At 42.4% G+C, this 23,517-nt stretch overlaps 3 protein-coding genes and 1 long non-coding RNA gene across 8 annotated transcripts; 3 read left to right on the top strand and 1 right to left on the bottom strand.

Moving 5' to 3' along the window:
- Window positions 1–94: 94 nt before the first annotated feature.
- Window positions 95–4,396, top strand: LOC113113557 (ribose-phosphate pyrophosphokinase 1-like). Its single transcript, XM_026279812.1, has 8 exons — window positions 95–165; window positions 305–430; window positions 1,516–1,699; window positions 1,807–1,905; window positions 2,482–2,606; window positions 2,684–2,857; window positions 3,277–3,436; window positions 3,983–4,396. Exons 1-8 carry the CDS (start codon window positions 155–157, stop codon window positions 4,073–4,075), a joined length of 972 nt encoding a protein of 323 aa, XP_026135597.1. The 5' UTR covers window positions 95–154; the 3' UTR covers window positions 4,076–4,396.
- A 1,647-nt stretch (window positions 4,397–6,043) lies between these two features.
- LOC113113558 (thymosin beta-a) lies at window positions 6,044–9,146 on the top strand. The gene is made up of 3 exons (XM_026279813.1): window positions 6,044–6,192; window positions 7,727–7,836; window positions 8,911–9,146. The coding sequence occupies exons 2-3, from the start codon at window positions 7,737–7,739 to the stop codon at window positions 8,949–8,951; spliced, it is 141 nt and encodes a 46-aa protein (XP_026135598.1). The 5' UTR covers window positions 6,044–6,192; window positions 7,727–7,736; the 3' UTR covers window positions 8,952–9,146.
- LOC113113559 (uncharacterized) lies at window positions 6,558–7,718 on the bottom strand. Its single transcript, XR_003293605.1, has 2 exons — window positions 7,472–7,718; window positions 6,558–7,387 (listed from the first exon to the last, which is right to left on the bottom strand). It is a non-coding gene; the product is annotated as an uncharacterized LOC113113559 (long non-coding RNA).
- A 2,212-nt stretch (window positions 9,147–11,358) lies between the features above and the next one.
- On the top strand, window positions 11,359–23,406 carry LOC113113561 (SLAIN motif-containing protein-like). Of its 5 annotated transcripts, none has more exons than XM_026279818.1 (9): window positions 11,361–11,537; window positions 12,350–12,784; window positions 14,936–15,075; window positions 15,591–15,713; window positions 17,792–17,920; window positions 18,485–18,742; window positions 20,027–20,167; window positions 22,203–22,485; window positions 22,677–23,406. In XM_026279818.1, exons 2-9 carry the CDS (start codon window positions 12,351–12,353, stop codon window positions 22,741–22,743), a joined length of 1,575 nt encoding a protein of 524 aa, XP_026135603.1. In that variant the 5' UTR covers window positions 11,361–11,537; window position 12,350; the 3' UTR covers window positions 22,744–23,406. The 5 variants fall into 5 exon arrangements, with proteins under 5 accessions (XP_026135605.1, XP_026135604.1, XP_026135606.1 ...); XM_026279817.1 differs by having other exon boundaries at window positions 11,364–11,537; window positions 22,674–23,406; XM_026279820.1 differs by lacking the exons at window positions 22,203–22,485; window positions 22,677–23,406 and adding an exon at window positions 21,449–22,192 and having other exon boundaries at window positions 11,359–11,537.
- The last annotated feature ends 111 nt before the right edge of the window (window positions 23,407–23,517 follow it).

Genomic DNA, 23,517 nt, shown 5'->3' on the forward strand with positions numbered 1-23,517 from the left:
TAGATAGATAGATAGATAGATAGATAGATAGATAGATAGATAGATAGATAGATAGATAGATGATAGATAGATATAGCCTGAGTTGGAACCACTGAAGAAGAAGCGGAAGAGGAGGTGTGTCTGTGACGTCACGCGGGTACCGTCCAGAATCACTATGGCGGAAAGGTAAGTTAGTGGCGAACTCACTCTTTACCGGTAAAACCAACATCGGATAGCAGATATCTGCACGATTCAGCATCCCCCGGCTCACGCGCACACGTCATATCTCCTCGTGCACTCTCTCTGGTGTTCGCGGGACGAACAGAAACATGCCTAACATCAAGATCTTCAGCGGCAGCTCGCACCAGGATCTGTCTCAGAAGGTCGCGGATCGCCTCGGGCTGGAGCTGGGGAAAGTGGTGACGAAAAAGTTCAGCAACCAAGAGACGTGGTGAGTCATTTCTGGAAATGATCGGAGCGCGTTTTAGATTTGTACTTTAACATGTTGCTGTCCCGTTTTTTCCCGCGGGCCGCTGGGAGTTGTAGTTCAGATGATGGCTGCCAGCGCTCCACGTGTGTTTCAGAAAACTACAACTCCCAGAAGGCTGTGCATCTGCACGCTTTGCGAGGCGATGTCTATTATCTTGAGTTGTAGATGTTTTGTGACTAATATTGCCATTAAATAGCATTTAGACACGTTTGTAGGAATGGAAATTCATAACTCCGTCAGTAGCCTCCGAACTTATAAATTTACCAAAACCCTTTGTCATGCCACGATGGCGTTAATTATAGTCTGGTGTATAAGGCCTTAGTTTGTATTTATTCATTAGTTAGGGGAAGGATTAATCATTTGCTCTCTGACTCTGGGGAGTTATGCTTAAATAATGCCATGACCCTGAGACCTTCTCTGCTTGTTTGATTTAATAACATGCTCTTGTACCTTTACACAACACATACAGTGATGTTATTAATGCGTCAGTCGGGTTTCAGTGTGATACACAGGGTCGGGAAGTCCTTCAGAAGTGCAGAAGTTACAGATTACAAGTTTATTACATTGATTACTTTTCTCATTTCTAATGAGTGTTTTCAACTGTTATAATAATTTTCACACATTTAAAGCAGGCAGGGTTGTATAATAATAATATGGATTATTATGTTTTACTTTTAAAGCACAGCCAGCACAAAATCAGACTTTAGCAGCTCCTCTTCAAAATCGTTCTGAGATCAAATCCAGATTTAAAATCATAACAAGAAACCGTTTAGTATACTGTTTTTGAAATCAAATCTTTGCAGAACTGGAAACACTGGCATCTAGCAATGCCTTGGGAAAAAACAAAACGGTTAATATAAAAAAAAATGAAGCATATAGATGAACCCTAATAACAAATTAAACCGTTATGGTATAAGCATGTGTCCAAAACTCCTGAAACACTGTCTTGTTCACACATTACTCCAAGACTACATGATATTATTACAGTGTGTTGTCAATGATTGCTGTGTGTGTGTGTGTGTGTGTGTGTGTGTGTGTGTGTTCAGCGTGGAGATCGGAGAGAGTGTGCGTGGAGAGGATGTGTATATAGTCCAGAGCGGCTGTGGAGAAATCAATGATAACCTGATGGAGCTCCTGATCATGATAAACGCCTGCAAGATCGCATCGGCCTGCAGAGTCACAGCGGTCATCCCCTGCTTCCCTTACGCCCGGCAGGACAAGAAGGACAAGGTGTGTGTCTGTCTCTCACACATCAGTCTGAGCCCGGGACGTCACTCAGAGTTTGTGTGTGAGGAGGTGTGTGATCATTGTTTTCTTCTTTCACGTGTCTCCTGCAGAGTCGGGCGCCCATCTCTGCCAAGCTGGTGGCTAACATGCTGTCCGTGTCTGGAGCGGACCACATCATCACCATGGACCTGCATGCATCTCAGATACAGGTGGGCTTCACACACACACAGACACAGACAGACTCTCATACACACACACACACACACACACACAGACAGAGACAGACACACTCTCTCACATACACACACACGCACAGAGACAGACGCACAGACACACACTCTCACAGACAGACAGACACACTCTCTCTCTCACACACACACACACACAGACACAGACAGACACACTCTCTCTCTCTCACACACAGACACACACAGACAGACACACTCTCTCTCACACACACACACACACACACACACAGACAGACAGACAGAGACACACAGACAGACACACACACACTGTTTTGGGACAGAATGTGCTGATTTCATTGCAAACATGACTAGTTTTTCTTGCTGGTGTAGAGTGAGAGTAATAGAAGAAATATGGCATCTTTGTAAGTTTTGTATCTGGATGATTGTGGAGAAGTTGGGACTGTCTCCTCCTAGTGGTGGAATGAAGCAGTCCAGACACACACACACACACACACACACACACACACACACACACACACATTAATGGAAGCGCTGGTTGCTCTGGTTTGATCTGGGAGCTGCGGTCTTCTTCTGCAGGGCTTCTTTGACATCCCAGTGGATAACTTATACGCTGAGCCTGCCGTGCTGAAGTGGATCAAGGAGAACATCCCCGAGTGGAAGACCTGCACCATCGTGTCTCCTGACGCTGGAGGAGCCAAGAGGTGTGTGTGTGTGTCTGTCTGTGTCTGTGTGTGTGTGTGTGGAGGCTGATCCCTGAGCTGTGTTTCTCCATCGACAGGGTCACCTCCATTGCAGACCGGCTCAATGTTGACTTCGCTCTCATTCACAAAGAAAGGAAGAAGGCCAACGAGGTGGACCGCATGGTTCTGGTGGGAGACGTGAAGGACCGCGTGGCCATATTAGTGGATGATATGGCAGACACCTGCGGCACCGTCTGCCACGCTGTGGATAAGTGAGGAGTGTGTGTGTGTGTGTGTGTGTGTGTGCTCTTGTTTTTGTGTCATATCAGGACACAACTCTGTATAATGACATGGGTATGACACAGGTATTACAAGGAGAGGGTGACTTATGAGGACATAACCCATGTCCCCATTTTTCAAAACACTTATAAATCATACAGAATGAGTTTTTTTGAGAAACTGAAAATGCACAAAGTTTCCTGTGAGGGTTAGGGTTAGGTGTAGAGTTGGTGAAGGGCCATAGAATATACAGTTTGTACAGAATAAAAACCATTACACCTATGAGATGAACACACTTTACACAAAAACAAACAATGTGTGTGTGTGTGAGAGAGGAGCTGATGACAGTGATAACACGCACTGAGTGCTTAAGCAGCTGTAACTCACTCTCTCTCTCTGTGTGTGTGTTCAGGTTAATCTCCGCAGGAGCGGTTAAAGTGTATGCCATCCTCACCCACGGCATCTTCTCCGGTCCAGCCATTTCTCGTATCAACAACGCCTGCTTCGAGGCTGTGGTGGTGACCAACACCATCCCTCAGGAGGAGAAGATGAAGCACTGTCCCAAAATCCAGGTGTGTTCCGCGAGCGCCTGTGATCTGTGTGAAGCAGCCTCATACTGTCCTCCAGCAACAGCTCAACCAGTCTCTTCCTTTAGTATTATTATTGCTTTCTTAGGTGTTTTATTACGGGATATGCAAAAGATGCATTTTATTCTACTTCCCCTAAAGGGCTAAAGTAACACTTTAAGGACAATAGATAACTTTTTTTACTACTTCAGTAATGTTTTCTTTTGTAGTTTTTAAAATTGAACATTGAAGGAGTGTGTTTTGTAGAAAAAAGCGGTTTATTTTGTTCAGAAATCTTATAAATGTATGCAGCGGTAATTTTAGTTTTTTATAAATTGGGGTGTTTAATTTATGCAATGGTTAAAATAGCCAAAATGCATGGGGGAAAACTGTGTTTTTGTATAAGTGTATCCCTGATCTATTCCAATCTAAACTCAACATTAGATTAGTGTCAGCTAACCAGTCGCTGGTTTCGAGGAGAGTCTGGTGTGATACAGACGTGTCTTCTTCTTCTCTCGGTCTGGTGTGAAGCAGATATTCTCTTCTCTGCAGGTCATTGATATCTCCATGATCCTGGCCGAGGCCATCCGCCGGACCCACAACGGAGAGTCTGTGTCATATCTCTTCAGTCACGTGCCGTTATAACCTCATCCATCTGTTCCTGAGCGGAGGACTGTCCAGACCGGCTCCACGCTGATTCAGATTCAGTCCTGATGAACACACAGCTTTACTTCACGCTTCTGCTCTGTACAGTGCATCCTTCACACAAATCCCACTTTTATTCCACTTTCAGGATTTAGTTTTTTAATAACTCTTGATATGGACATTGCTATTAAAAAAATAAATCATTTTGGTAGCGTTATGCCATTCTGATCCCCCTCAGATCGCTCGTCTGTGTTGATTTCATTTGAATGATCTCTGTTTCAGAGACTAGGATCAATCCAGTATTAAACTCCTCTGGCTTTATTTGGTGTGTGCCTTCTTGAAACATTTACAGCGTTATGAATCATACTTAAATAAAAATGCATCCTGCTAAAATGTGATTTTAATAATTTTAATCTGTTAAGAAAGTGAAACACACATCTGGCAACTAGACCGAAATGTTTTAAAAGATTTATGAAAAATACATTTAAAATAAATACATTTCATGACCTTTGCATCTTTTGGAGATCACATATTTCTTTGCAAACTGATAAGGCTAAACTATATTAAAATCTATAATCAACTGTAGTAAATGTGTAGATGATTGCACTGAAGTCTGTGGGATGTGTCCGGTGGCTCCCTCTGGTGGACAGCAGTGATATGATCATTCTCACATCTCCTCAGAAGGACTTGTTCTCCATATGAACTAAGGCTGGACTTTGTGCGCACAAGATCTGAGTGTGTTAGTCATACAGCCGCACCTCACATGTGTCCGATCACGTCTGCAGAAGCTGATCCAAATTCTTCTGATAGCTTCTTCCAGCGGGGTCTAGTGCTGACATGCAGTGTGAGTTACTAAACTGAATAGTTATGTCGTCTTCTACATGAACAATGTTTAATGCCTGTTTGCGGTTATCAGTGAAAATGTAGAGTAGTTTATAGCATCATCACCATGAGGCCTGTTTTCACAAAATTTGCTACACACTTGTTTTTAGATGATATATGAATATTTTTATACCGGCAGGACGTTCAGAAAACGAGCTGCTGGTGGCCATGGGTTTTATAGTTCTAGTCATTTTTATAGTTGAGTAATTTTAGAAGATATGTCACCCACCAAAGAAGATTCATGCCAATTTCAGACTTCACAGATCATTGCGTAATACCATTATTAAGGGATTTTAATTGTAAATAGGTGCAATGTCATGTGTGTAATGCATTTTATTGGGCGTGAGAAGAAATCTGGGGTTTCAGAGTTATGATCCAAAACACAACTGGTCTTCTGTAGCGCCACCTGGTGTGAGACTGAAGCATGTTCACATGAGACGATGTGTCCATCCTGATGTCCACCGACTTCTCTGGACAAGGTCAGAGGTCAGACACACTCATGTTGAGTTTTCTCTAGTGTCGCAGCTCACACTGGTGCTCTGAAAACATGTGATGAAAATGTGCTCACCTCAGACCACCCAAGATCAGAATGTGTTTCTTCATCAGGTTTGAGCATTGCATCATATTATAGTAATATGCTTATTTTTGGGTGAACTATTCCTTTATATATATTATATAGAAAATATGTGATTTTCTACATTTTTTTAATCAAGTTTTGTTTTATAAAAAATGCGGTATGTTGTAATTTTTCCAGTAGCAATATGATTAAGCAATTTAAATTAAAACAGGGCTGTCTCTGTTACGTAAAACAGAAGTATGACACAACTTGTGTTTATTTAGGATTTTGCCTCAGTTCCTGAAGGTTAATCGTCACAGGATGGCGCTGCTGGTAGATCCGATGCCTCACTAGGTGGAAAATAAACTTCACCTGCAATACTTCATGTTCGTCCTCTAGAAACACGTCCAGGGTTTCACAAGAATGTTAGTTTGCGTCACTTTCTTCGCACTCCGTTACCGTTACTTCACTGCGACGCAGACTCGTCCAATCACAATAGAGAAGCGCTGCGCGTTTATCCAATCAGAATACAGTAGTGAGAGATTAAACCAATCAGAGCGAGTGGATTACATCTGTGCTGTTGTGCAACGGGCTGTATTTAAAGCAGCTGTCCACCTTGAGCAGCACAGAGATTGAGTCCAGAACATCTAGTGTACTACAGTCCCGAGGCCAGCGACAGGTGAGGCTCTTTACACACACACACACACACACACACACACAGGTTTAATCTGGGGAAGACATTCTGTAGTACTGTACCGTCTCACATATCATATGATTGTTGTATAGAGTTCCAGATACTAATAATGCAAACTAAATAAAGACGGATGTTTCTCTTTAAAAGTGTGCAGGAAGATTATCCAGTTGCAAAGTTGATACAATAATCGTTTACATTGCATGATACATTTAATACATATAGTAACATGAAGGAAAATATCAAATCAGGACAGCATATGTTTGTGCGCACCTGTCAATGGAGTAATGTAGTGTGCGAACGGTTTTAGTGTACTTCATTAGCGTACTAGTTAGTGGTTGTGTGTGTGTGTGTGTGTGTGTGTGTGTGTGTGTGTGTGTGTGTAGTAAGCGCAGTCTCATGAATTCTTATGGCGCATTAATGCGTTATACACAGTTTAAAAAATCCAGACGCGGCAAAGTGTCAGTTGGAACGTTTCGAACATTCAAATATTTCAAGTATTTGACAATGTTGCAAAATCCAGAGATTTGGCGCGAGTCGCGCTGGGTGTGGTGAAGACGTGAGGAATTGATGGCGATGATATAAAACTCGTCATGAGTGATCATGTGCACACTGCCCTGCTGAGATCATCTCTGATCTGTTTACTGTGTGTGTGTGTGTGTGTGTGTGTGTGTGCGCAGAAGAGTGTTGTGATACTGTGAGAAAACATTCAATACATTCATCATTTGATTTGCTAAACTAAAATGTTTTCACAGTTACTGTGTTCACTTCTCTCTCTCTTAAATGAGATCTGATATTAAGTTGCAAGAAAAAGTGAATCTGGTCAGGCTCTTGAAACTACTCAATGTATTCAGTCATGTGAGTTGAATACAAGAGTTCATTCAGAATAGAAGTGTTGCTAAGACAGTGTGGCTTACTTTAATGAGAATCTGTGTTTAGTTGATATAGCTGCTCTAGAACTTTCTGGGAAATGACTTCCTCTTGTTTTGCAGATCTCTCTGTAACTTTATCTGTTAAACAGAAGCATTAAGCCCCAGCGCACTCCTGGTTTCTGCAGATATGCAAAAAGCAAGGAAAACATCCCATTTGAGTAGAGAGTAATTTCAGGCCAGTGATTTTCCTGCAGCTCTGGCTGATAAGAGCTCTCACACACACACACACACACACACACACACACACACACCTGAGGACAGGGTGTGTCGACGTGTCCATACAGTCACCAGAACTTCAGCCCACGCCTCTGAGGAAACAGGGCTGGGGTTTAAACACACACACACACACACACACACTTCTGCTTTTCAGAGTGTGGTTTAACTGTGATCGAGAGGCTGTTTCAGCTCTGTGTGTCGAAGAAACACTAGTCCTGTCCAAACACACACATGGATTGACCGTCATTGCATTAGAATACCAATAAGTTGATTCATTTGTTCAAAGTAAGATTTGATTCACAAATAGTTTTATTGAGGACGATCATCTAGAGACGGACACTGCCTTTAACTGTCAATGACTTGTATTCTCACAGACTCTCCAAAATGAGTGATAACCCTGTGAAAGAAGAAGTGAAGCAGTTCGACAAGAAATGCCTGAAGAAGACCAACACGGCGGAGAAGAACAGTCTGCCCACTAAAGAAGGTGAGCGGGTCTGACAGCCTCTCCCTCCTCAACCAGTGTTTACAGATCAGACGAGTGCAGTCTTGTGCTGATCTCACACACACACACACACACACACACACAGAGATAAGAGCGTCTGTATTCTTCACCTGTGGCTGAGCTAAAACAAAGAACAAAGGAAGCTAGTTATGGATTGTACGCTTCAGGAATATATTATTAGCTAATATTAATCTGACACTCGTCCACACAAGAGAAGATCAGATCATCACACTGCAGGACATATGACTGTTTTCTGCAAGCACTGCCTGTGATATTCAATTCAGCCGGATTCATTCAGATTAAACCATAAAAAATAAAAATTGCTTTCAAATATGCATAAACCTATAATAATATCTGAATGATACTATAATAACACAAGTCTTCAGGACCCAGTGCTCAGACCCAAATCACCAGATGTGACAATAATAATCATTTAAAAACTTCAAAATGTGTTTTATTTTAATTAATTAATTTTTTTTTGATCATTTTTTTTGGGATTGTTGCTGAATGCTCTGGTCTTCATCTGATCTTTTCTCATATGCTAGATACTTTAATGTTGTCTGTAATAATTGTCCTATTGTTTCCATGCACTGTTGTAGTATAGAAACATATTTTTGAAACATTCAAATGATTCCACAGTTTTGTGTTTTGTTGTTGTGTGTGTGTGTAATTTGTTTTTCTCGTGCACTGGAGTAATTCAGTAAGCAGTATTTACATCTCGATTTGCATGTACAGTTTCCTCAAAGAAAAAAGATAGATCCATAAATAAACAGGGAAATACATTACCTGTCAGATCACAGTGATGGTGATGTAAAGTGCTCTAATGTCACACGCTGGTTTGTAGCAAAACAGTTCTACCGTTTAATGCAGTAAAAGTGTTGAAAATACGGTGGATCAACATGAGATGAACAGGAAACACAATGATGTGGAGCAGGTAGTGTGTCTGTCCTGTGTCCCGCTGGGTTCAGGTGTTTAGCGCAGGGTTATTCAGCACTGCACAGGTGTAGAGAGGAGCATTACCTTTCCTCTGACGCGTCTGGTGTGTGGTCTTCACAGATATCGAGCAGGAGAAGAAGGCTGCAGGGGAGGCCAAGTGAAGCCGCTCTCGCTCCTGCACATCCGCTATCAGTCAGTTAACACTGAGAACGTGACTGAACCGTGAGACCTTCGAGAGGAGAGGAGAGGAGGTGATGAGGATGATGTGGCAGGAAGAGAGCGCACTTCTGTGCTGGCTGTTTTCAGATAACATGTGAGATCATATTTTTGTTTAATAAATGATAATAAAAACATCTTAACTGTGTCCAGATGTGTGATTTAGACTAGGATTTATATGACATTTTCTCACGGGGATCAAAAAAGTCCAGAATCATTTTGTTGCAACACACACACACACACACACACACACACGTTTGTTTTTGTGTAAAGTGTGTTCATCCCATAGGTTTAATGGTTTTTATTCTGTAGAAACTGTATATTCTATGTCCCTTCACCAACCCTACACCTAACCCTAACCCTCACAGGAAACTTTGTGCATTTTTACTTTCTCAAAAAAAAACTCATTCTGTATGATTTATAAGTGTTTTGAAAAATGGGGACATGGGTTATGTCCTCATAAGTCACCCTCTCCTTGTAATACCTGTGTCATACCCATGACATTATACAGAGTTGTGTCCTGATATGATACAAAAACATGCCCACACTTAAACACACACACACACACACGCACTGCAAACAAGGGCTGGTCTGGTTCTTCAGGTGTGTATTGTTAGTTGAATGCATTTAAACAAAAACGTTCCTCTATATGTTACACAATCGATTGTGTTTCAGCTCCTCTTATTATGTGCACAACAGAACACAAGTCTCACACACACAGTCAGGCACATTATAGTGTGTGACCGGGCCAGCTGTGCTTACAGATATGCTTTATTCCTCCTGTGTTATGAATGATGATGTGATGTTATCAGTGGTGCTGAACCAAACATGTGGAGACTCGTGTGTCCCGGTCAGAGACTGCAGGACGTCAAACCAGACACAGGTGTAACCAGAAACCAGAGGAAAGTGCTCAAAGTACGGTAAAGTTAGGCACATGTTTAACAAATCTGCAAACATGGCATCAGACACGGACTGTCTTCTGTTTGTGACTGATAGTGTAGAGTGTTTTATCAGTCCAAGCTCTTTCAGTGTAACAAGTGTCAGCTTCGGCTCCACTCTTCTTATAAAGAGGGACACCTGATATTTAGCATTCTATGCAATAATCTGCTGTACTGTAATGAAGATCTCATTGATTTATATAACAATCGTAGGGATTTCATTCATGTTTTGATCATTTCAATATCAGCATCTGCACATATCTGCTCATTTTGGGTTTCTGAATAAAGCTGGTGTTTTTGGTCAAGTATGAGCTGTTCTCTTATTTCATAAGAGCCTGATCAATCAAATATGATACACATGTAAATACACATATGCAAACTTTCTTGTCTACAGGTCAAATAAACCTCCATTTAAAAAAAAAAAAAAAAAAAAAGGTAATTCTGACTATTATTTCTTAAGTCAAGCTTTATAGGGTTAAAAATACACCAGTCAGAAGTTTTTGAACAGTAAGAGTTTTAATGTTTTTAAAGAAGTCTCTTCTGCTCACCAAGCCTGCATTTATTTGATCTGAAAGTACAGCAAAGTCAGTAAAATCTTGAAATATTTTTGCTATTTAAAATAGCCATTTTCTTTTGGAATATATTTTAAAATGTAATTTATTCCTGTGATTTCATAGCTGAATTTTTAAGCATCATTACTCCAGTCACATCACTCTAATATTCTGATTTGCTGCTCAAAATATTTATAATAATAATAATAATTATTATTATTATGTTGAAAACATCTGAGTATATGAATAGAAGAACAGCATCTATCTGAAATAAAAATATTTTGCTGCACTATAAATGTCTTTATCATAACTTTTGATTCATTTAAAGCATCCACATATGGAGTTTGTGTGTGTCAGAAAGAGCCTTATATAACCACACTCTCCGGCGGCACCTTTCACACTGTTATGTAGCCTATAGAGGTGCACCTTTTGAAAAGGCACTGCATGAGATAGTTTCCCACGATGCAGTGCATTTCTTGTTCTCCCAAAATTATATCTTCTAAAATACCCGGGTAAGGTCAAATGAGATAAATGTAGCACACCATTGTTGAGTTTATTGCTGCATAATCCTTGTGCTGTTTCACATTCTATTGGAGAAGTAAGCAGTCGCCAGTACGCACTGTATACTGTGCAAAATTCAGTAACTGGTGCTCTAGTATTTATTGTGTCTACTGCAGAGCACGTGAACTGAACACAGCGCAGCCGCTGAGGAAGTGTGTATCGTGCCTCCATCTACTGGACAGAGCGTGTTACTGCATTCTTCAGAGCGACGTCATCCAGCAGGCGGAGCTACGTTTCCATATATGGGCTGTGGCGTTACTGCAGTGGGCGGGGAGTCGCATCCGATTGGCTCAACTGGTGTCCATCACCGCAGGTCTACAGCAAACGAGCTAACTATCTCCACACATCCAAAGCACCGTGAATGAAGCAGAGCGGCGAGAAACCCGCGGGTTACTCATTTAAATCAATTTTTATTCTTTTATTTGTATATATATATTTAAAAATTAAATCTGTTATTGCAGAAACCGGGACGGAAGCAGAGGTATGTTGATTACTAAGTTAATTGGACACAGCTCAGTTTACACGCTACTGTTGATACAGAAACATATTAGCTTAATCAAATGTGGACACAAATAACGACTCCCAACATTTATGTGGTATTTAACACGTTTTGGTTTAAGATATCGCCACTGTTTAATGTATACTGACTAATTCACTTTATACAATGTTTATTTTTCTTTAAGCACACCCTTGCTAGTTCAAACAAACCTCATTTGTTTGCTGCTTTGTTTATTTGTTTTGCTAACTTGTGCCATTGCTGTGATGATGAACACAGAATGAACCTAGTATAACCAAGGTTTTGATCTGTGTATCACTATTAACCTTCAAGATTAAATGATCTACATTCATCCCTTCTTGAGCATCTCTACAATAACTTATAAAAGGATGAATGAATAAAATGGGTAACAATTGATATAAAATATTGTTGCGTATTGTTTAAACTTAAACAGTACTATATTTTTGTATTTTTTAATAGTTTCTTGTAATTTATTAACTAGCCCATCCCTCATGAAAATGAACCATGGTTTTATTACAGTAAAAGTGTTTGTTTTTTGATTACATATTGATGACAATTTATATAACCATAGTTTAACTACAAATGGTTAAACTATGGTTAACATGGTTTATCTAGTAACCTTGTTTTTTTTGGTTTGATTTGTAGTAAAGCCATGGTTAATTTTTGTAAGGGACTAATAGAAAATGGACAAAACTAAAGGCATGTGTAAATGTGTTGGTGTACATGAAAGTGGTAGTGAGAAGCTTTGAGACGTGTAGTTTTTGTGTTTGTTGGAGGATGGTGGTCCCTGACGGTGTGAGTGTGGTCCAGCCGGCGGTCAGCGGTGATGCAGACCAGGTGATGTCCAGCTCAGAGCCCAGTGTGAGCGTGCTGGAGCTGCAGGAGCTGGTGCGCCGTCTGGAGGTCCAGAATCAAGCCCTGCGCTCCAGGACCGGCCGAACCCACCGGGCCATGGACACTTCCCCCGGAGCAGAGGATGCTGGGAACCTCACGGGCAGCAGTGAGGACGTGTCTCCGCTGGCCCAGGCGTCCAGGCCGGAGGACGAGGACGAGGAGGGAGTCTCAGGCCGCTTCGGGCCGGGTCTGTCTCCTGATCTCTGTGAATCAGACGCTCTGGGAGCCAGTGATGCTGGGATGGACCAGTCCGGCCTGGACGAGGTGGATGAGCTCGACTTAGAGACCTGCGCTCAGACCGAGGATGAAGACCGCTGGTGGGTGTACTCATCTCTTTATTATGATCTCACGTAGCTAGGGATGGAACGAGAGGCTTTAAAGAGTGCTATGGGAATTATACAGATTAATTATATGAATTCAACTCTGTATGTTTACATGGTGCAATAGTCCCGCCTTCTAAATGAAAGAGCCAATGGCTGGTTGGTGAAGCATCGTTAGAAGCTCTGGTTCACATATAAACATACACGGGGCGGTTGATTTCAGATTTTGTTGCTGATTTGAAATCCGAATCGTGAGTTCGGCGAGCAGTTTCTGAGACTCCAGGATTGCCTCATTCATCTAGACAGGATCTGGTCTTGTTTGAGCCGCCGAGTGAACAGCGTTTCCTTGAAAGGGACTTTGGTTTGGTACATTATGTGAGAGGTTGCTTGAGCGCTCTTGTGCTATTTTACAGTTCACTTCAAGATAAACATTTCCTGATAATCACCTACATGTCGTCCAGGATGCTCTTGTCTTTCTTCCTTCAGTTGAGAAGAAAACGTTCCATAGGTTTTCTGTGGACTTCAACGGGCTGAAGGTCAGAAATGCAGTTTCAGCTCTTCATGATCCAGTGAGAAATTAAAAAAAACAACAACAAAAACATTCACAACCTTCTTAACCACAAATGCTCATCTTGCACTAGCTCTGTGATGCACATGCATGACTTCACATATTGTGCAAACACATTGGAAAGGTTTGGGTAGGGTGGAAAACACTGTTTGACCTGTATTCCTCGTCTGGGATGGTGCACAGCTCATTGAAGCAGCAGTGAAACTGTAACTGGGAACTTTAACCCATTGAGCACCACTGAAGTCCACTATATGGAGAAAAACACTAGGAGGTTTTCCTCAAAAACTCCCATTTCTTTGTGACTCAAGAAAGAAAGACGTGAACATTATGACGACATGTGGCTGAGTAAATCTCCGTTCTGGAAGTGAATGGATTCTTTAAGGCTGCAGTACACTACACTTATAAATCACTGGGCATCGTGCGCTTGCACACTTCAGAAGTGGTTAGAGATGAGAGATGAGCATCACACACACACTGTCAGTATTTCAGGTCATTCCCAGAACTACAGTCACACAGAGACATGCTTCGCTGCTACATGCATGACAAATAAAATCAAGGGTTAAAATCGGCTCTAAACAGAAAGCGGAGTGTGTTGCATCAATACACTACACAGTGTCCTGTTGAATCTGTCAACTCAGATCTGCAGATTGGCAGAGAACTCGTCCAGACTGCAGAGCTGTACAAAACTAAATGATTAGATCACTCAAACATGAAGCTGAAGTCCTCATTTATTCACTCTGTTGTTGTGTAATTGTAGTAGCACCGATGCCTGTTCGTCGGCTGTCACCCATGTGACTCGTGTGCTGGGGTTTGGTGAGGAACAGACCTAAACTGAGCCCCTTATTAACCAGTAGAGCTGTCCTGGACTCCGTGATCTGTGAACACATCAGCTCGCTCCAGTGCTGTCTGTCTCTCGATCAGAGCTGGACCGCTCTTCTCTCGCTTCACCGCTAACTGTGACGAACACTGCCTGGAAACAAAGGATTTCTAAAGCTAACCAGAACCAGAACCAAAGTGTGTCGTCGTTTACACACAAGGAATTTGGGTTACACTTTTTTAAGGTGTCCTTATTACACATGTACTTACTATTATAATAACAGTTAATTATGCATAATTACATGCAAGTAACCCTAAACCAAACCCTCATCCTGACCTTAGCCAGATAGTAAGTGCATGCTGTGAATTAATATTACGCAGTACTTAATGAATAATTACACTGCAACGAGGACACCTTAAATTAAACCTTCATTCATTCTGCATTGATTGGTTTAATGATAACAGAATCTCCATTAGGAATGAATCATAACGAGCAGCTAATCTGTGTAATGCAGCTTCGGTTTTGATCAGAGGAAACCTGTCGATGAACACTCATTATATTTGAATTTGATTAATACGCAGAAGTGTGGCAGTGAAAGAGACGTATAATACTTTAAATGCTGACAGTCTTTCAAATGAGTGAGCGGTTCTGTCTCTGCTTTAATAGGATCAGGAATCATTGGCCGTTGTTCTCCCCAAACACTGCTTTGGCTGATATCACAGGTTTATCTACATCTACATGACTCCTGGTTTTCTCTCTGTAGGTTGTACGTTTCACCAAAGAAGCAGGTTGTGGCTGAACTGGGGCCTGAATCGCCGCTCAAATGGTGTCGAAAGGTCCTGGATCATCCCAGTCCTGAGACGGAGGTCGCCTGTCGCACGCTCATCCACCGGCTGGACCAGTGTAGGGGAGCTTCTCATTCATGTGCAATAGAAACTGTGTTTTATGATGTAACTCTACTGTATGCAGGTGAATACAGAATGAGTGAATGATTCAGATTTCTGTTTCTCATGAGAATGATTTCCTGCTGAAAGTGTGTAGAAGAAACTTTGTTTAGTTTCTTCTCTGTTGGGATGTCTTTGTCTGATGCTGACTGTGTGATGTGTGCGTCCGTGCGTGTGAGAAGCCAAATGCAGGATTCGTTCAGGGATAGCTGACCTAAAAATGGCAACTCACTCATTTGTTCATATCACAGTTGTTATACTTGTATTTTTTTAATTGTTCTTGCCATAAAAATAGCAAAAGATACTGATATGTGCTACTGCTCCTGTTCTGTGGGACACAAAAGAAAATACTGAAATACTGTTTAAACATCTCGTGTGTTTGACCGGAGAAGTGAAGGTGAAGGCAGTCAGTATGAGGATGAATAAACGTGTGTTTTCTAAAGCGTTGTGTTGTCTGATGGATGTGTTTCGTAGCGTCCAGATGGAAGAACGTGTACAGCAGCCCGTCTCAGTCCAGTGAGGCTCTCGGCTCAGCGTCCTCGTCTGCTGGGTACATCACATCAACTAACAAAACACTACTAACCTCTGGCAGCTCAGGTATGACATTAACCCTTCCACTGCGCAGCACACGCACACACACACACACACACACACACACACACACACGCACGCACGCACGCACACACACGCAGGCACGCACACACACACTCTCACACATGCACACTCTCACACACACGCACGCACACACACGCACACACACTCTCACACATGCACACTCTCACACACACGCACGCACACACACGCACACACACTCTCACACATGCGCACACTCACACACGCACACTCACACACTCGCACGCACTCACACACGCACACACACACACACTCTCACACGCACACACACACTCGCACACACACACACTCACTCTCACACACACGCACGCACACACACACACACGCACGCACACGCACGCACGCACACGCACACACACACACACTCTCACACATGCACACTCTCACACACACACACACTCTCACACATGCACACTCTCACACACACGCACGCACACACACGCACACACACTCTCACACATGCGCACACTCACACACGCACACTCACACACTCGCACGCACTCACACACGCACACACACACACACTCTCACACGCACACACACACTCGCACACACACACACTCACTCTCACACACACGCACGCACACACACACACACGCACGCACACGCACGCACGCACACGCACACACACACACACTCTCACACATGCACACTCTCACACACACACACACTCTCACACATGCACACTCTCACACACACACACACACACACTCTCACACACACTCTCTCACACACACGCACACACACACCGTACGTGCTCAGGACACAAAGCAGATGACAGCATCAGATGATTTCATGCATGAGGTGACTGGCACACTCCTCTGGCGTTTCTTCATCTGTGTGTGTGTGTGTGTGTGTGTGTTTAAAAGCCTGTTTGGTGTGCAGTGTGTGCAGAAGTCACCAGTATCTACATCCGCTTCTGGAAGCAGTGAAATGGTTTTGCTGCTCATCTGATGTTTTACATCAGAATAATGTTCACAGAATTGAACTGTAACTAATGATTATTCTGATAACTGGTTAATCAATCTATTTCATTCATCGTTTAATTTAAAGTTATATTTGTTCTGAATTTATTAAAAACATTTACCCTTATTTTACATCCTGCCCAGTGTTTGTCTTTTAAACAATATACTAATATAAATCAAATATGTTTATTGTATGTACAGTAGGTGCTCATTGTGGGGAAAAAGGGTCAACAGAAGTTTTTTATTTTTTCCCTCCATCCTTCTGTGCACAATGCTTTAGGTAGCACTTTAAGTTGTCCTTGTTGCACACACTACATGTGATTTTTATTGTAATTAGGGATGCACTGATACCATATTTTCAGATCCGATCCGATCTGATACTAAAGACTCAGACTATCGGCCGATACCTGTTTCCTTTTAATCAGTGTAGTTTCTGTACTTCTGTGCTGTTCATCACTGTATCTATTAAATATATATAACTTCATTTTAAAGAAAAATCTCAATTGAAAAAATTATATAATCATCATCTTCTAATTCTATTCTAAACTAGATTAGTGGATAAAGTTATTCTAGAGAAATCATGTGTGCAGAATAATTAAATAAAATGTAGTGAAATAACATTGATTTAGTGTGGAACAAATAAAAGTTAAGAAGCGTAGGACTCAATCTGGTAATATTACATTGACAGTGATGGGGTAATCAAAGTAACCCTTTTACTCAATTAGTCTGCTTTTTATTATTTCCATTTTTAGTTTAGCGACTGACTTCTGCTTTAAAAGCATTATTTTTGGTTTTAGATTGCAATGTTAGAATATGAGATTTTAATCCTTTTTTTGCATAATATGTATGCCTCATGCTTACATTCACTTTATTTGTTCAATCCAAATACAAAACACAGAGATACAGTATATACTGAAAAATACTGAGATATGAATTTTGGCTGATATCCCCCAGCCCTAATTACATGCAGGTAACCCTCAGTAGTAAGGTTAGTGAATTAATATGACTCCGTAGTTGAATGAGTAATCAGACTGTAAGGAGACCAGCTTTACTGAGGTGTGAGGTGTGTGTTCCCAGGTGCCCCGGCGCTCAGCTCTCAGTCGTCTGTGGACAGTGAGGTCAGCACCTCGGATGACTCCATCTCTATGGGCTACAAGCTGCAGGACCTGACGGATGTCCAGATAATGGCTCGTCTGCAGGAGGAGAGTGAGTGTCCATACATGTGCGGTGTTCGTTTGTTTTAACTTCAGCAGCAGGATCTGACAGTGGTTCAGGCAGTCTGTGGACCGCTGGTGTTTGTGTAACTATTACCCAGCAGCTGGGGGCGAGAGCTCAGAGGTTTCGTTGTTTGACAAACATTGTGTTTCTAACGCCCGTGCGGTTTGACCATCTTTACTTTTCTAAAACCAGTTCCTCAGCATTTCCTGATGTACAAATAAAACCCTGTCTGACATCACTCCTGCTGAAGAGAACATGTTTAATATCAAGGATGAAATGTAGACCGTATCCTCAAGGAGTCTCTCGTTATAAACCCTTATTGTCAAAAATGACACCTCTGTCAGCGGTGTTCACCTGTCACTGTTTGACCGGTCCTGTCCTGTAGTCTCAGTCTTACTGGAGAGAAACAGAGACACGTTGATCAGCTGCGTGTCTTTCATGCTGACGCTCCTCCTGTGTTTGCATAACACCACATGTTAAAGTTCACCTCCAAACAGATTGAAGGTATGTGAACTGAATTGAGTTGTGAAGCTGAATTGTGTTGTTCCTCAGGTCTCCGTCAGGACTACGCCTCGACCTCGGCCTCGCGCCGCAGCTCCTCGGCCTCCCTGCAGTCTCTGCGCCGGGGCACCTTCAGCGATCAGGAGCTGGAGGACGAGGAGGACGAGTGCTGCTCTCTGCCCCGGCGGCTCCAGCGCTGCTCGCCCCACGGCTCGCCCTCGCCCCGCTGCCTGTCGCCCAGCGCACTGACCGAGTCCAGCCGCACACACACCACCCGCTCGCTGCAGGGACCCCGACACAACACTGAGGGTATGGCTCTGTCCAGCACACACCACATCCATGAAGCAATAATGGATGATCACAAATAATTATCATGTAAAGGGGTCATGCAATGTGTTTTCAGATCTTAACATTATGTTTCTGAAGTTAGCTAATGACGTTTTTTTCCTCTATAGTGTTCAAATGTGTGACCCTGGACTATAAAACTAAAGTCTTGTGTATTGGTAGCAGTAGCCGACAATATGGGTTAAAATTAAAGATTTTTCTTTTATGCCAAAAATCATTAGGATATTAAGTAAAGATCATGTTCAATGAAGATATTTTGTAAATTTCCTATGCATTGCTTAGGACTTAATTTAGACGATATTTATTTAAAAAACAAATGTGCACAGTTGCATCAGGAATATAGCACACTGTCACTTTAAGAGCCGCACTGATCCAATTTACTGTGAAGCCTTGTTTACCTCAAGAACGATAACTTAAGATAAGTATAAAGATGATATTAGTGTCCACACCTGCGGACGATATCGTCAGTTTATTCTTAAGCGCACGCTCGTCTGCTGCTTTAAAGTCTCCGGCTCATGCTAACAGAACTGAAACAATGATTTTATCGTCCATCAGCTGAAAAAAAGAAAGAAAACCATTCTAGAAGTGATTCCAGCGACGCAGTTTCTCTGTCTTTATGGTTACAGCTGTGGTGTGAACGGGCCTTCACGCATGTATTCTCATTCTCCACTGTTTAAGTTTATCACACAACCGACAAGGGTTTACGTGAAGAAAACCTGAGCGCTGCATTTTGACACATTTATTGCATGTATCTGACCGTTTAGTTACACACCTTAGCTAAAAGTGTACTTAACAGTACGTGTTCTGGTCCATCTCTCAGTCCTGTTTCCTGTTTTGAAACAGTCACTTCACATGATTTTACTGATTTGCGTGTGAAATTGGGCTTTTATGGATGAGCGAAAGCGCACCGGAAGAAAGGTGGCGAAATGTGGCGCAATAATTGTTTTACCTAGATTATTGTATTTTCATTATCGTCAGAGGCCAAAATCAAATCAGAAACCGTATTTCGATTAATTGCGAAGCCCTAGTAGTAGTACAGATGAAGGGATGGTCACACTGCTGTTTATACAGCGATCCGTCTCCCCGTCAGAGATGTTAAGAATCACGAAGGCTCTGTGTCAGGATAAACATCATGGTCCCTGCATGATCAGGTCTCCTGTAATGCAGCCTGCACTGGTCTGGAGAGGACAGGACTGTGTGTGTGTGTGTGTGTGTGTGTGTTAAGAGGCCATGTGTGTGTGGTTTCAGAGGAGCTCAGACACAGCATGCCTAACCTGACCCCGCGCAGCAGTCTGCGGTCTCTGGAGGCCGTCAGAAACAGCCGTAGCATGGAGGCTAACTTACAGAGCTCAGGCCACCGCACGTCCCGCCTGCCCCAGACCCCCACAGGTGTGTACCTCCACCTCTCTTCTCCAGACCCCCACAGGTGTGTACCTCCACCTCTCTCCAGTCCTTCAGCATGTGCCTTTAAACAGATAGTTCACACAAAAATGATAACTCTGTCATTAATTACTCACCATCATGTCGTTCCAAACCCGTAAGACCGTCATGTCACCGTAATGTTATTTAAGAGAAATATCTAAATTTGTGTTGTGAAGATGAACAACGAACTTATGGGTTTGGAACGAAATGAGGGTGAGTAATTAATTATTTTGGGTGAACTATCCCTTTAACACATCCCGTGTGTGTGTGTGTGTGTGTGTTCACTCCCTCACACTAAACCATTGTTAAACTGACAATACCCTGCTGGCTCAGTTTCTCCTCCCGTCCCATCCTCTCTCTCTCTCTCTCACGCCGTTGGGCTGTTCCTAAAACCTGTTGAACCGATAGTTTGAGCCACTCTATCATTTCTTTAATAACAGTGGGTTATTGTAGGCTAGCTCAGAAGATCGCGCTGTGTGTAGCCAGACATTCAACAGAAGCAGAAGATCTGGACCCAGTCGCAGCTTTCGTCTGACAGACAATCACAGTTATGTTCATGTCCCTACAATAACATTGTCTCCAGTCGTCAAGAGTCTGTGCCATCAAACTCACATACTTCTGAAAATCCAGTGTTTAGTTTATCCTGTATACATCAGTTTTCACAGTTGTAAGCATTGACTGCTTTCTTCTTCTGTGGGAGGGATTGGTGTCACAACCGTTTTATTTCCAGGAAGACCACTGAAGAAGGTGACACTTGTCTCCTGAAAATCCTGTAGATTCATCCCATCAGATCCAATTTTTGCATAGATGCACATACTGATTCTGGTGATGAAGTCTGCATTACACACCGTCCACGCACCCTTCACATATGCATAATAACAGACGTATGCTTTGGCCTGTAAACCCTTAAAAGTGGTCTAGTGCGTAGATGAAACCTGTTTGGTATCAAGACGTTTAATGTCCCTACAAACCTCTGTTATCCCAGTTAGCAACAGCCTTTTTAAAGCTTGATAAAAAAATCACAACTTAGATTTACTGCTGTATGTCATAAAATACAAAATGCTAAACTCGTTTCCATATTGTTGGCTACAAAATGAAATCATCCCTGTGGCACTGAGTAACAGAGTTGTATTTGGATTCAGTCTCTGTTACTAATGATGTGACGTGAATGTGGGTTAGTTTCAGCCTGGAGTCAGCTCGTGTCCTCGCACTGTTACTGTGCGTGATATTTATGCTCTGATCTTTCAGTGCTCCTGAAGAAGAGTCCGTCTAGTGTTGAGCTGTTCATCCTGCTCTTCTCTCCGCGGCTGCTGGGTGTCATCATGTTGGAGAATAAGATCTCTTACACACACACAAGTCTCTCCTGGGAAAACTGATGTGAAAATGTTCTTATGTGAACGGCAACTGAAGAAAACTTGCACGAACTTTTGCACTCATACCAGTAAATTAAAATAAGTCATTATTGAAATAGAAATGTACGGCATCGTATTAAATATGCATTTATTAAAGGCACAAATCATATTTGTCGTAATTGCATTACTGAATTACATCATTGTGTTTGTGAATTCCTGGAATCTCTCTCTCTCTCTCTCTCTCTCTCGCACACACACACACACACACACACATAAACACGTGCATTTCCCAAAAGTGTCTCTTGGTTTTCTTGCCCAGTGCTGTATTTGCTGTATTTTATGGTTGCGTTTCAATTTAAGATAACTGCAAAAAAAGGGATGCATTCAGAAAAAAACATTATGCATAAGGTGGTTTTTAAAATCATTTGTAGGAGTATTTTGGAAACGCATTTAGAATCATTCTGCACACGTCTTTAAAACAAGGGCCAGGTTTCTGCTTGCATGGGCCGAATAATGTCTTGTGATTCTGAACTGGTTTCTCGTTTTTTTTGTCAGTGTGTAAGTGTCTCTCGTAGTGGTCTCGTAATCTTCCGTGTTAACGTCCCTGCTGTGGATTTGACTGGAGTGTGTGTGGTTGTCTGATCTTGTAGGTGTGTCATCTGTGAGGAAGCGGGCTGAGGGCCAGTCCCCTCTCTATCTGCGGGCTCCCATGAAAGCCCTGGGCTCCGTCAGCTCCATGTCTGCGCTGCACCAGCAGGCCAAAGCGCCAGCGAGTGCCCAGGGAGGGCTGAGGAGGGTGCAGTCGCCCGCTCCCAACAACAGGGCGTCATGCTCGGGCTCCAGGAGCGCTGCGGTCGCCCGGCAGACACCAGGAAGAGGCTCGACACCCGCTTCCCCTTCGTCCAGAAGCAGACTTCCACAGACGCCCAGGAGGTGAGTCCGGATCAGCCAGGGGTGCGTGTCCTGTACAGAGACCGATCTCGCTCATTAACCACCAGAGTACGGTGTTAAACTGGCTAGTTACGACTGAACACGGTCACACCTCATTAGTCCATCAACATAGACCGCAGTCGTAGCCTTTGAGAAAGCTCTGTGGAACTGAGTTTACCTTTTCTCTGTAGCAGATCTCTGGGAATGACCAAACCGTGTGCTCCCATCACTGATGAAGCCTGGAGAGATGGTTGTTACTGAAGCCCCGGGAACTTCTCGCAGCTGAATCCACAAAAGACATGGCAGAGAAAAATCCCTAAAACCTGAGCCTCCATGATGAGAGCAACCTTGGATCGGACACAGTTTGTGTTCAAAGACTACAACAGATTATAATATTTGCTTGAGATTATAATTAATTTCCATGAGAATGGGGAAAAACTTGAATAATGAAAAAGGTTTGATGTCCTGTAATACTTGTTTTTGTGAAACAATGTGTGGAATTTAATTCCTAAATGCTGTGGATGAACCTGATGTTGATTTCTGCATGTTTATCTATTTTTAGAAATGAAGGATATATGATTTTTATTTGGAAAAAAAAGTGTGAATTTTTAATTTGATGAAAGAATTGTGTTCTGTAAACTAAAGCTAGAAAAGTCGAGACAAACACAGCAACAGTCTTCACAAACACTGACCTCAGAGAAGAAAATAGTTTTAATATTTAATTCTAATGGAGCTCGCATCAATGTGTCAGGTGCATTACTACTGCAACACTGTTCCTACACCTTCACTCCATCTACAAGTGTGATGCCTGTGTAGTCTAGGTGTAAATATGCACTAAGGCAGTACAATTGGAAATATATGAGTATGCAATGATAATGGGAGTGCCTCAGAAAATCAATAAACCGATTTCAGCAATAAACCTAACAGGAGAGCCTCCTTATTCATTACAGGGAACCTCCTTTGCTTGGCAAGTAACAGAATCTGCTTTATTATGTTATCAAAAGTAGCCAGAATACATTTTGCATGTGTGTTGTC

Source organism: Carassius auratus, chromosome 14, assembly GCF_003368295.1.
Source record: "Carassius auratus strain Wakin chromosome 14, ASM336829v1, whole genome shotgun sequence".
In the NCBI taxonomy this organism is placed as follows: Eukaryota; Metazoa; Chordata; class Actinopteri; order Cypriniformes; family Cyprinidae; genus Carassius; species Carassius auratus.

Bases quoted from the DNA above. Each gene is read 5' to 3' on its own strand.
- LOC113113557 (XM_026279812.1), top strand. The intron at 1,700-1,806 runs GTGTGTGTCTGT...TGTCTCCTGCAG, and splicing joins GGCAGGACAAGAAGGACAAG to AGTCGGGCGCCCATCTCTGC. The intron at 2,858-3,276 runs GTGAGGAGTGTG...GTGTGTGTTCAG, and splicing joins GTCTGCCACGCTGTGGATAA to GTTAATCTCCGCAGGAGCGG.
- LOC113113558 (XM_026279813.1), top strand. From the start codon at position 7,737: ATGAGTGATAACCCTGTGAAAGAAGAAGTGAAGCAGTTCGACAAGAAA. The intron at 7,837-8,910 runs GTGAGCGGGTCT...TGGTCTTCACAG, and splicing joins CAGTCTGCCCACTAAAGAAG to ATATCGAGCAGGAGAAGAAG.
- LOC113113561 (XM_026279817.1), top strand. From the start codon at position 12,351: ATGGTGGTCCCTGACGGTGTGAGTGTGGTCCAGCCGGCGGTCAGCGGT. The intron at 18,743-20,026 runs GTATGGCTCTGT...GTGTGGTTTCAG, and splicing joins ACCCCGACACAACACTGAGG to AGGAGCTCAGACACAGCATG. The intron at 20,168-22,202 runs GTGTGTACCTCC...CTGATCTTGTAG, and splicing joins CCTGCCCCAGACCCCCACAG to GTGTGTCATCTGTGAGGAAG.